Source organism: Choristoneura fumiferana, chromosome 9, assembly GCF_025370935.1.
Source record: "Choristoneura fumiferana chromosome 9, NRCan_CFum_1, whole genome shotgun sequence".
NCBI lineage: Eukaryota > Metazoa > Arthropoda > Insecta > Lepidoptera > Tortricidae > Choristoneura > Choristoneura fumiferana.
Window position 1 is genome coordinate 487,200 of NC_133480.1, and position 12,116 is coordinate 499,315.

General features: G+C 38.4%; 2 protein-coding genes across 2 annotated transcripts in view; one reads left to right on the forward strand and one right to left on the reverse strand.

Annotated features, from left to right (window-relative positions):
- Positions 1–1,527: 1,527 nt before the first annotated feature.
- LOC141430754 (uncharacterized) lies at positions 1,528–2,902 on the reverse strand. The gene has a single exon (XM_074091615.1). The coding sequence runs from the start codon at positions 2,862–2,864 to the stop codon at positions 1,623–1,625; it is 1,242 nt and encodes a 413-aa protein (XP_073947716.1). The 5' UTR covers positions 2,865–2,902; the 3' UTR covers positions 1,528–1,622.
- Positions 2,903–9,048: 6,146 nt separating this feature from the next.
- The window catches only part of LOC141431410 (GAS2-like protein pickled eggs), a 20,967-nt gene continuing 17,899 nt past the window's right edge, over positions 9,049–12,116 (forward strand). The window contains exon 1 of the mRNA XM_074092578.1: positions 9,049–9,216. Within this exon, the coding sequence (XP_073948679.1) occupies positions 9,049–9,216 (168 nt within the window). The remainder of the gene's footprint in view (positions 9,217–12,116) is intronic.

Below are 12,116 nucleotides of genomic sequence, written 5' to 3' on the forward strand. Positions count from 1 at the left end.
GGTTTATTATTTTTTGCTTTTCGGTTTTTTCGGCGGTTTAATTATTTTGTTAAAAAGTTTTTCAACTGTTTTTTGATCAGCGTTTCCACCAATAATGAGCGAGGATGTGTTTTTCATGAACCACAGAGACGCTTCATTTACACATCCTCGCTTCGCGTAGCGTTTCCACTAAAGATGTGCTGTGCGAGGATGTGTAAATGAAGCGTTTCTATTGGTTCATGACAAACATATCATCGCAACGCATCCTCACACATCTTTGGTAGAATCACTGCTATATGGATTAACGATTTTTTTAAACTGTTAGTACCTACATCAATCAGGATTTATATAAAACTAACCTAACCTATAGGGTTTTATAGGATAGTCCTGAAATATACCCTGAATAGTTTACAGTTTCAGAAAAAAAATGTTCGTCCATATGAAACAGTTGGGATATTAATCATTTGGAAAAAAACTATAAGTATTTGTTACTCCTTCACGTTAAAACGACTGGATGGATTTATTTAAATGACATTTGGTATGTAGATAGAGCATTTGCGTGTAAGCTAACTTTGGGGGCGGCAGGCGTGAAATTGCCTTCAGAATCCAAAACTTAATGGTTCATCATCATCATCCCAGCCTATATACGTCCCACTGCTGGGCACAGGCCTCCTCTCAGAACAAGAGGGCTTGGGCCATAGTTCCCACGCGGGCCCAGTGCGGATTGGGAACTTCACACGCACCATTGAATCGCTTCGCAGGTTTGTGCAGGTTTCCTCACGATGTTTTCCTTCACCGCAAAGCTCGTGGTAAATTTCAAATGTAATGGTTACTTAAAACTTAATGGTTACTTGATCTGAAATGTATATTTCAGAATCAAATTATTAATTAATTTATTTATTTATGGCGGTGGAAGCATTCTACACTTTCCACTGAAGGTAGATATAGTTAGTATTTAGTTTTGTAACTAAGGGACCCCCATACATCCCTGCATTATTATTATTCTTTTTTTGTAATTTTTTCTTTAGTTTTATACTGTAGTTTTTAAGCAGGTATTTTATTTTGAAAAACTGACATTCTTCCAAGTTTCTTGCAGCGCATTCTTCTTGACAGTGTTAGTCTTTCCGAAAGCGCTGGTAGTTTAAAAAATGACGTGTAAAAGTGCCCATGTCAGCCTATTTACTGAGTAAATGATTTGAAATTTGAAGTTTGAATTTTTATCACAATATTCACTCCATATCGGGAGAAAACTCGAAATCTGTTTCGCTAGGTTTAGAGTCATTTTATCTCGGATGTTTACAACACTGGTACATATGGTGATGGTGGCGCTGGTGGTTGGTGTCTGGGTTGGCTGGTGGTGGTGTTGGTTGGTACAACGTTGATAAAATCCACGACGTGATTTTTCGGAATTCCCATTAGAATTTAGTGAAAATATCCCATTCCTTCGAAAAAAAGAATAACAAACGGACAAAAAAGTGATCCTATGAGGGTTTCCTTTCTTTCTGTGGTACAGAGGCCTAAAAACGAGTAGTACTTAAACGTCACAGATCAAGCGATAACTTTAATCGATAAGAAAAATAATACAATTATTTTTCATCTACATAATTATAAAAAATATATAAGCACATTCTAACTACAGCCAGTTAAATAACAATGATGTCTGCCTCCTCAAGTTTTTTATAGCGGTAATTTTCATCACAATTAAACTCTCTGTACCCTTTTTGATATTTCAGTGCTAAAGAATCACTTGGTAGTGAACGTTTGAATATAGAATTCCCATTTTGATCCAGTTTTATCAAACCGAAGTAAACTACTTCATTATCTTTCTTCTCTTTCCTTCTTTGTTGAACAATCAGAGGCTCCTTCACTGGCAACAGCAACACCGTATCTTTCGTCTCATCACCCAATTTGACTTTAGCTTGTATAGTCCCATTGACTTTGGTGTCTTTACTTGACATTTCTAATGGCAAATGACAGTCAACACACCTGATACAGTCATTGTGATTGCCATTTACTGCTATTGGAAATAATCTGTCATTAAGATAGAATCTATAACTACATTTGTGTTCTTTAAGAGATGTGACGCTACCTTTGCTCTTGACTCTAGTTTTTCCTGAATGGCATTCAAAATAATTCCTATCTCTGAAATTTTTAAGTTCCTTTACATTGGTTTCTTCATCTGATGATTCTACTATGTAAATCGACTCGGAAGATTTGTTGGATAGAGTCTGTTTCTCATTAACTTCTGCTATAGTATCTAGAGTACCTAGATTTCTTAAGCCATTGTCCATTTCGTGCATAGAATCATACAGGTCTTGAAACCTTTCGTTTTTGTAATATTCTTGTATTATCTCTTTTTCTTCTTTGTCACAGTTACCTTCTGGATCGTTTGCGATGATTTTTTTTGTATTTTTTGAGCCAGTTATTTTGATGTAACCTTCAAAGTTTTCATTTTTGTAGTATTCTTGTATTGAGTGTTTCTGCTTTTCAGTTGTATTTGTTCTTTTGGATCTTTCTTCGGTATTTTTAGCAGTTTCATTATTTGTTCTCGTAAAATCAGAATTGCCTGTATATTCAGACACGGCGGTAATAATGTCATCATCAGTGTCCCCGCACTTCTTACAATAATCTATGTTCTTAGTATTTCTGTGAACAGTTGATTCAGATTTTGTTACCTTCTTAGGTTTGCCAGTTCCTTCAGTAGCTTCATCGATTACACCAGCAGAATGGCTTTTGACTTCATGTGAACAGGTTCGATGCCATTTCTTCGATATCACAACTTTCTTAGGTAGTTTTATTTTCACTTTTTTGTTCGTCGCAGGTGCTGGAGGGCTTTTGAGTTTGTCGCATGAACATTTCATAGTAACTTCGGTTTTTGAGGACATTTTTCGTAAAATAAAAACTGACACCGGCTGTTGTCACTAAAAAATGTAAACACATCGTTGCCATGGAAACACTTTCTAACCAGTGTTGTCCCTATAGGATACGACATTTTTTTTGTATGTACTACAATATTTTTACTTTAGTTATAAAGTGGCAATGAAACTAAGTTTACAAAGGGTAAGTAGCCAATTATACCAATTATAAAAAATGTACCTGTCACTCAATTAGGTATTCTAATGTTTTCCTACTAACAACCTTTATAAGTACTTACCTATAATGTTGCATTGAGTAAAAACAAATGAGAAACCAACAAAGGAGTTTAACATTTATTAACATAAAATCGTGAATTATGAAAGGGAATTTCATCAGTAAAAAATATCCAACTTAGCTTAACGTAGCGCCATCTAGCGGCAAGTAGCAGAACTAACGTGGCAGCACTGTGACTACTATTGCAAAATAGTCTGGTGTTTCTTTGTTTGCTTGCAAGTGGCGCTAGTGTCGCACTTGTTGCTCCTTGATAGATAGCCTATACTCTGTATAATTGTTAGTGCCTCATAAATTATATTGTAATCACGCTAATTACGCCTTACCTATAGTAACAGTTTAGTGTTAAAATTGATATTCGAGGAATAAAATTGGAAACTGTGAGTTATAAATGATATCTTTTTAATTTATTTTATACTATACTCATCGTCTTGTACCCTAAGAACATTTGCCTATATTGCAAAACACTTACTGTTCAGGAGACGCTTTTTGTGTTTAAAAACATAAACATTCTAGCATATCAATAAGTTTGGTATTGCGGTTTAGTATTTGGTAAGTGGCGTGCACAAGTACGGTACCATATGCTTTAGTTGTACGATTAATTAAAAATATGTATAATGAAAAGAGTGATAGGTACCATCAGCCAAATAAGTGGTCTATCAATTTTTAAACAAGTTTTTATCAAATAAAATATGTATATAAACCACTCTTATTTAGCTAATGGTCGTATTTATAAGAAAAAGTCGTTGTAACCTAGTGGTTTGATCTATGGTCTCTCAAGCAGAGGGACGTAGGTTCGAGGAAATTCACCATGCGTTTTACACACACTTGTCAAGAAATACAACAGTGTTTGTGAAGCTCTCAATGTGCACTGGGTCCGCGTGGGAACTGCAACCCAAACCTTTCATTCTGATAGAAAGCTCCAGCAGTTGGACGTCTATAGTCCGAAATGATGATCCAATGATAAGTATAGAAGCAACGTTACTAATTGATTGATTGGATAGACTCACTGACAGACAGACAGACAACGCATGGCTAAACAAGAGAGTTAGAAACACACATATTTATTTTTTTGAGAATCATAGAGGTTCCGTAGCCAAAACGGCAAAAACGGAACCCTTATAGTTTCGCCATGTCTGTCTGTTCGTCAGTCCGCAGCGTAGCTTAGACACTATTAGTTCTAGTACCTACCTAAGCTGGATTTTTTTGCTAAATTTGACCGACTACAAAAAACCATGAAAATAATTTTCTACCAGTCTGAAGTCGGTGCCTCAGCACGAGCCAGCAGGAGTTGATATACTTAGTCGTCTACCTAGTACTTAGTCTATTGGGCTTCAATCACTCCTACTGGCTCGCGCTGAGACACCGACTTCAGACTGGTAGAAATTTAATTTCATGGTTTTTTGTAGTCGGTTCAATTTTGCTATATTTTATTCACGCTTTTTAGTGTATGTTATCTAAGATACAATAGTTTAATGTCAACTGCTCTTTACCTTTTACGAAAGATTGCTTTTTCCGATGCAGAGGCGTTCATTATTGAGTAGTCCTTGTGCTTCACCACCCGTTTCATTTTTACTATTTTTTTTTATTCAACTGGATGGAAACGAGCAAGTGGGTCTCCTGATGGTAAGAGATCACCACCGCCCATAAACATCTGCTACACCAGGGGTATTGCAGATTCGTTGCCAACCTAGAGGCCTAAGATGGAATACCTCACGAGCCAGTAATTTCACCGGATGTCTTACTCTCTACGCCAAAACACAACAGTGCAAGCACTGCTGCTTCACGGCAGGATTAGCGGGCAAGATGGTGGTAGCAATACGGGCGGACCTTAAATTGCACACATATGTATCACGATGAGTATAAATTGCTTAGCAACTGTGTTAAAATAATTGAAATTCAACCCGTGATGTACTTGTTATTGGGCAGTACTCTGTTGGTCAAATGTGGTCTTCATCATCAGTTCCACTTCACCAAATGATGATTTTCAAGAGCAAATACACGAGTACTAGATACTTATATCCAAACTACCATAGGTGTATCGTGTCCCAACAATATTTGTAGAATTCCCTCGAATTCCTTAGGCTCCAACTATCAGATCCTAGTTTGGTGTTTATGCGACCTAATTGAAGGCATTTTTAAACGAACTAAAAACTTTTTTTTCAAATCGGTTCATACTAGTAAATGATTGGAGTTCTGAGGTAACAAACATAAAAAAAACAGCCAAGAGCATATCGGACAAGCCCGCAAAAAAATTAAGTAATATTTTTCTACGGATTTCGTATTTTGTACGGAATATTCCAAGTTTTATACCATAGTCTACTATTTCCTCTTAAACTACTAATAATTGTCAAGAAAACTTAACCGTTATAGTTTTAAATTAAAATCGCGACCCAATGGGGTAATTTCTGGAACAAAAACTACTTATCCTATGTCCTTTTTAAGGTCTCAAACTATCTACATAACAACGTACACATGACAAATATCCATACATATTGCTACTTTTGTCCCGTGTCCTGACTAGTTTTGTCCGGTGGCTCTGCTTGAAGCTCTTGGTTGAAGTTCCAGTATTTCACTAAATGCATATACGTCCGCTCACTCTGTCACACATACACGTGCCCTTTCATGTTTTCCTGTCCCAATTTGTCTGTTGTTTTCCGTCCCAGGGGGGCTACTACGAAATTCAAAAATCGAAGTTCATTATCATACCGTCACTCTGTCTCGTATTAAATAATATAAGCGTCAGCGAGGCAAGATATTAAGTTCGAATTTCGCACTCCGTAGGGTTTGTACGACACCACTGTTGTTGTGTCCACGGCCGCTGATTGGCCACGCCGCTCACGCAGCGATGCGCACGCGTTGAGGACAAGTACTAGGGTAACCATACGTTAGTAGTTATGAGGGTATTAAACCAAGGAACTAAGGACCGTGGATTCAAACCCCAGCTCGCACCTCCGAGTTTTTCGAAATTCATGTGCGAAATTACATTTGAAATTTACCACGAGCTTTACGGTGAAGGAAAACATCGTGGGTGTGTGATTTCCCAATCCGCACAAGGCCCGCGTGGGAACTACGGCCCAAGCTCTCTCATTCTGATAGGAGGGCTATGCACTGCAGTGGGACGTATATAGGCTGTGATGATGATGATGACTCTTCATCCTAGGATGACAAGCAAAAATTAAATGTTCATTTCTCATGCTCATAAATTTCGTATTTATGCTGGATCTAGGCGACATAAAATAATTTTTTATGCTCTAGTGCACGGGCTCGGGTGGCTTTAAGAAGGTCTCGCGTAAAATGGCTCGTTTTATGCTCTTGTTGTACAATCTACTATTTGCATAGTTTTAAATATAATATACAACGTACAAAAAAATAGTAAGGTGCTTTGGGGTAATTCCACGTGGATTTTTGATGAGTTGACATGACGTTTGTAATTTCGTTAATTACTCCGAGTTGGTACATTATATTTAAAGTCTTAGGATATTTCTGTCGTTTCCACTAATCGATCTTATATACTATATAAAAAAGTTTCTCAAATATGATCGATTTATGGAAATATTGGTATTCAAAAACTAGTTACTTATTTTTTTTGCACAGGGGCTATTTCGGAATATAGCGGGGTTATTCTGTGTGTTATTGAAAGGTGGACTTTATTATAATTTGGCTCAAGGTTCATATTTCTTTTTAGGCTGAAATTACCCCATTCATTTTTATTTTTTATTTCGTTAGTAATATCCACAGTTACAGATTTTTTCAATCTCTGTATTCCGAAATAACCCCACAAACACAATGTGGTTCTCAAAATTTGCCGCAAAGGAATATTAAATCTACATACATTATAGAACAAAGCTGGATTAGTTACACCATTTATAACTCGAGAACAGCTGGACAGATTATTATGATCTTTGATGTGTGGATTGTAGAGTTTGTCTCCGCCCCGAATAGCAGAATAGGGGGAGAGGAGCGAAGCCGCGGGAATATATTTGTAAGTATATAAAATAATTAGAAATGCCATGTCACTTTTATATTTTGAACTAGCTTTTACCCGCGGCTACGCTCGCGTGAACCTTAAACATTTCAATGAAGCAAGCAATCAAGCAAGCATGCTAGCAAGCATTTAAGCTAGCTTGCAAGCAAGTATGCAAGCAAGCAAGCATGCAAGCAAACATTTAAGCAAGCTTGCAAGTGAGCATGCTTCGCTCGCGTGAACCATAATCATTTCAAAGAAGCAAGTATGCAAGCAACTAAATAAACTTCATGCTACATCGTTTTGATAGCCGAAGTATCATGTACGCTACCCTGTTCGACACACTGGAGATCTCTTTAATGTTGTTAGAGAGGGATCTATTAACAAGGAACCCTACGCCACCCTGTGATGTTTGATCATCCTCGCGGAAGTACAGAAGGTGGCCCGAGTCTAAGATGATGGTGCCCTCTCCCTCTCTATGTATTTCACTTAACTCCTGAATATGCCACCTTATGTTCTCCAGCTCCACTTCCAACTGCGCTAGAAGAGTCCTAAAAGTCCGTCCGTTCTACGTAGCCAGGGTCAGTTTACTTAGGTAGCCTTGGATCGACCGGGATTCTTAGCATCCTCTGCCCACCGTTACCATGAACGCTACTATGGCAAGGAATAGCGGGGCGACCGGGAACTGGGGGCCATCTCTTTGCCGTGCGCTTCATTCTGGTAGGGGTTTGCCCATAATCCCCACACTGGGCATGCGAGTTGGCGATCGTAGGCCACAGTTTATTGCACCGCCGATGCTGCAGCCCATCCGGGGCCCGGGGACTTAACTGTGCCGATTTTGGCTGCGCTATGCCGCAATCAGCCAGCTGCCAGAGCCCAGTCTGTCAGACGGCAGGGTGCACCACGGGCAGGTAAGGTTGGCTTGGGGTCCATAGATGGCGGTTGGCCGCCTTACACCACAAATAAAAAAATGTAAATCTTGAAAAGTTGAAAGTTTGAATACCTCAGACAATTACCATACTAAAGTAAGCTGGGGTTATTTCGGGAATCACTTCACTGGAATAACCCCTAAAGGGGTAATTCGGGAAAAAAATTTAAACTGTAGCTAGGCCTTTTAGACTGACACAGTCATTCGCAAAAACGATTATTTTGTCATAAATTAATAGTTCAATCTTGTAACTTATCAGGTTTTAGAGTTAGCGGTGTTGGGGTTATTTCGTATTTAACTTTTTGGCACGAAAATGCACTCGACCCAAAAAAAATATATATGCACGTCCAACCGATGTCAGCGCCTCGCATCATCTGGAGAGACGCGAGGAGCGGTAAATGGGCGTCCATTTAAGTGCTGCCAGTGGTAAACATCAACACGTTTAGGAGAAATTTTAAATAAATGGAATAACCCCGTTTACAGAATTACCCAAAGCACCTGTACTAGAATGATGTTAATATATAAAAATAAATAATTGTCCTCCTATTTCTTTTGATGTACTTACCTAACTTTAAAATTACTTAGCTTTAACAATACAATACAATATTATAACTTCATTGAATACCAACACACTGTATATGGAGTATGAAAACACAGGTATATGGAGATTTACCAAAGCAAGCAATAGGCTTTACACACACACACACACACACACACACACACACACACACACACACAAACATCACGCCTGTTTTCCCAAATGGGGTAGGCAGAGCTTCGGAGCCACTTTTAGCAATTTTAGGTTTTAAGTTTGACAAAAACGGTACAATAGTGACAGGTTGCTAGCCTGTCGCCTACGGTATACCTTAACATATATCCTTTGTCGCCTCTTACGACATCCACGGAAGAAATGGAGAGGTGTGAGTAATATTCTAATCCGATACCACACTGGTAACGGAAGAAATGGAGAGGTGTAATAGGCTATAGACATTTTTCCCCAAATTTCCAAACCCATGCACACCGCCCCATGGTCTCGGGCACCATAGCCACCGCGCACCATGGCGCCCCAGTGATCGATGTGCGTCCGCGCAGGCCGCTTGTACCGGCTCTGGCAACTCCGGCGACTCTTGCGCAGAAAGAGACTCACGCTGCGGCGGCTGTTCGGAACATGAAGTGGGGTTTTGCTTGCGTTTTGGTATGTTTTTTTTAAATTAATAGTTTTTTTTTCTTTACTTGGCTGGTTTATTTGACATTTTGATGGCTAGCTATTAGAATAATGACAAATATTTTTTTTATAACTATTTAATATTTATTACCCTAAGTCATAGTTTAAAAGTTTGAGCGCATCCCGAAGATAGATTCAAAATTCAAAATTCAAATGATTTATTCAGTAAATAGGCCGCAATGGGCACTTTTACACGTCATTTTTAAACTACTAGCGGTTTCGGAAAGACCATCATTGCCAAGAAGAATGCGCGCGCAAGAAACTTGGCAGAAAGTAATTTTTTCATAATAATATAATTACAAATAAAATATTTAAAAGCTATATTATACACATTAAAGAAAAAAATTTACAAATAATAATAATAACAATAATAAAAATACAGGGATGTATGGGGTCCCTTAGTTACAATACTAAACACTAACTATATCTAAATAAACTATATCTACGTTCAGTGGAAGTGTAGAATGCTTAAATTATTTAAATCACACAATTATCGTAATAATATCGTCGTAATATCACGTAATATCGTCGTTAATGCTGGATAATTAAATTAAAAAACTTATAAATTACAAAACTTAAGATACAATTTAACCAATAATAAAATAATCCTGAATTGTTTTCATATGAATAAATTTAAAATTAATAAAGTGTCAGAAGAAAATATTTCACATCCCAAGTCATTACATTTTCTTTTTATATGGAATTAAAGTTGAAATTACATTTTAATTGGTTTCATGAGTTTTTCGGTAAAAAATAAACATCACGGGTAAACCCGTATAGGTACAACGTACAAAGCAATTCTTTGGTTCCAAATCAGCACGGCCTGCGTGAGAGCTACATTCTGAGACAGTAGCATATACAGTATAACATTTGGTAGTACTGTTCGGTTGTGTTGCTCTGATGACGAACTCTGTTTGTGATCGAAACGCGTCGTTAAGTGGTGGTTGTGGTATTTGGTTTGTGTGATGTATGTGTATTCTTACAGCGTGGAGGCGGAGAACTATATAAAGACAGATTTTTTTCATAGACGTATACTTCGTTTTTTTTTGCATTAGAAAGGGTAAACAATCTTACCCAGTGTTCTGTTGAAACCATTTTAAAAAAATCAGTAACTATTACTTAAGTATAAGCGTGGTGGGCCTAGTGGTTTGACCTATCGCGTCTCAAGCTGAGGGTCGTGGGTTCAAACCGGCTCGCACCTCTGAGTTTTTTCGATATTCATGTGCGGAGTTACATTTGAAATTTACCACGAGTTTGGCGGTGAAGGAAAACATCGTGAGGAAACCTGCACAAACCTGCGAAGCGATTCAATGGTGCGTGTGAAGTTCCCATCCGCACTGGGCCCGCGTGGGAACTATGGCCCAGCCCTCTTGTTCTGAGAGGAGCCTCTGCCAGCAGTGGGACGTATATAGGCTGGGATGGATGGATTACTTATGATACAAAATCATGTAAATGATCCTTCAATGATATCACATGTCCTTCCTAATTGCTACTATTTGCTGTGACTTATTTTTAAAAGTGTTTTTCAATAGAGACACGCCAGATCGCTTACATTCTTTCTAATGCTAAAAACGAAGTACAGCTATCGTAGGTCGCGCGTTGAGCAAAGTAATTAATTATTTCTAGAAAAAGAGGCCCAAAATTAATACCACTAATATTATAAATGCGTATATAAGTTCGTAAGTCTGTCTGTTTGTTTGGTACTCTTTACGTCTAAACGTGATTTGGCGGCACTATATTTTAACGCCCAATCACGTACATAATATGCGGTTACATTTGCAGTGTTGCCCATGTTATTCTTTGCGGAGTTGGCTTGGCTCGGCTCTACAATATAGGTACAATTTCATTTTAAGTTTTTGTTTTTTTTTTTTTAAAGTGAAATTTTTTATCGGTCTCACTGTATTTAATGATGTAATTTTTTTATGTATGATGACCCGATGGTCCAAAGGAAGACCAGCGCCGTTCGCAAGACCGGCAGATTGCTGATTTGGGACCATTTTGTGGCATACCATAAAACTAATTTTTTCTTATTTTATTTTTTTTTTCCATATGTTTCTTATGTTTGTCACGATAAATGTTTCTTTTCTTTCTTTCTTTTCTTCTTAAACCACCGAACCATTTAGATAAATCCGGTGTACAGATAGTTCGAGTCCGGGGAAAGGACATAGGATAGTTTTTATCCTGCAAAATTGCAGTTAGGCTAGTGATAAATGAATTTCTACGCGGACGGAATCACGGGCAACAGCTAGTAAAAGAAGAAGATTAAGGAAATAACTTAAAGTTGTCAAACCGTCGCAGAACAACGGTCATTAGACATGACCACAGATATAGATAACACAGATAACGCAAACACCTCAATCTGTATGAAACCAACCGTGTCACTTTTTTTAATATCTACTGAACGTCTGGTCTGGGTTTATATCTACTGTGGTGGCCTAGTGGTTTGACCTATCGCCTCTCAAGTAGAGGGTCGTGGGTTCGAACCCGCGGCTCGCGCCTGCGAGTTTTTTCGAAATTTCATGTGCGGAATTACATTTGAAAATTTACCACGAACTTTGCGGTGAAGAAAAAAACATCGTGAGGAAACCTGCACAAACCTGCGAAGCAATTCAATGGTGCGTGTGAAGTTCCCAATCCGCACTGGGCCCGCGTGGGAAACTATGGCCCAAGCCTCTTGTTCTGAGAGGAGGCCTGTGCCCAGCAGTGGGACGTATATAGGCTGGGATCATGATGAATGATGATGTTGTGACGTCTCAAGAGCGAATTAGCGATGTGAATTCCCGATGTCCGCGCAAAATCGATTCAAATGAGCGCGCCCGCCGCGCCGTGGGGCTCGAATCAGTCATAAGTAGTCATGATTAAGTCAGTTA

Excerpts from the sequence above, each read along its gene's own strand:
- LOC141430754 (XM_074091615.1), bottom strand. The coding sequence starts at position 2,864 with ATGTCCTCAAAAACCGAAGTTACTATGAAATGTTCATGCGACAAACTC.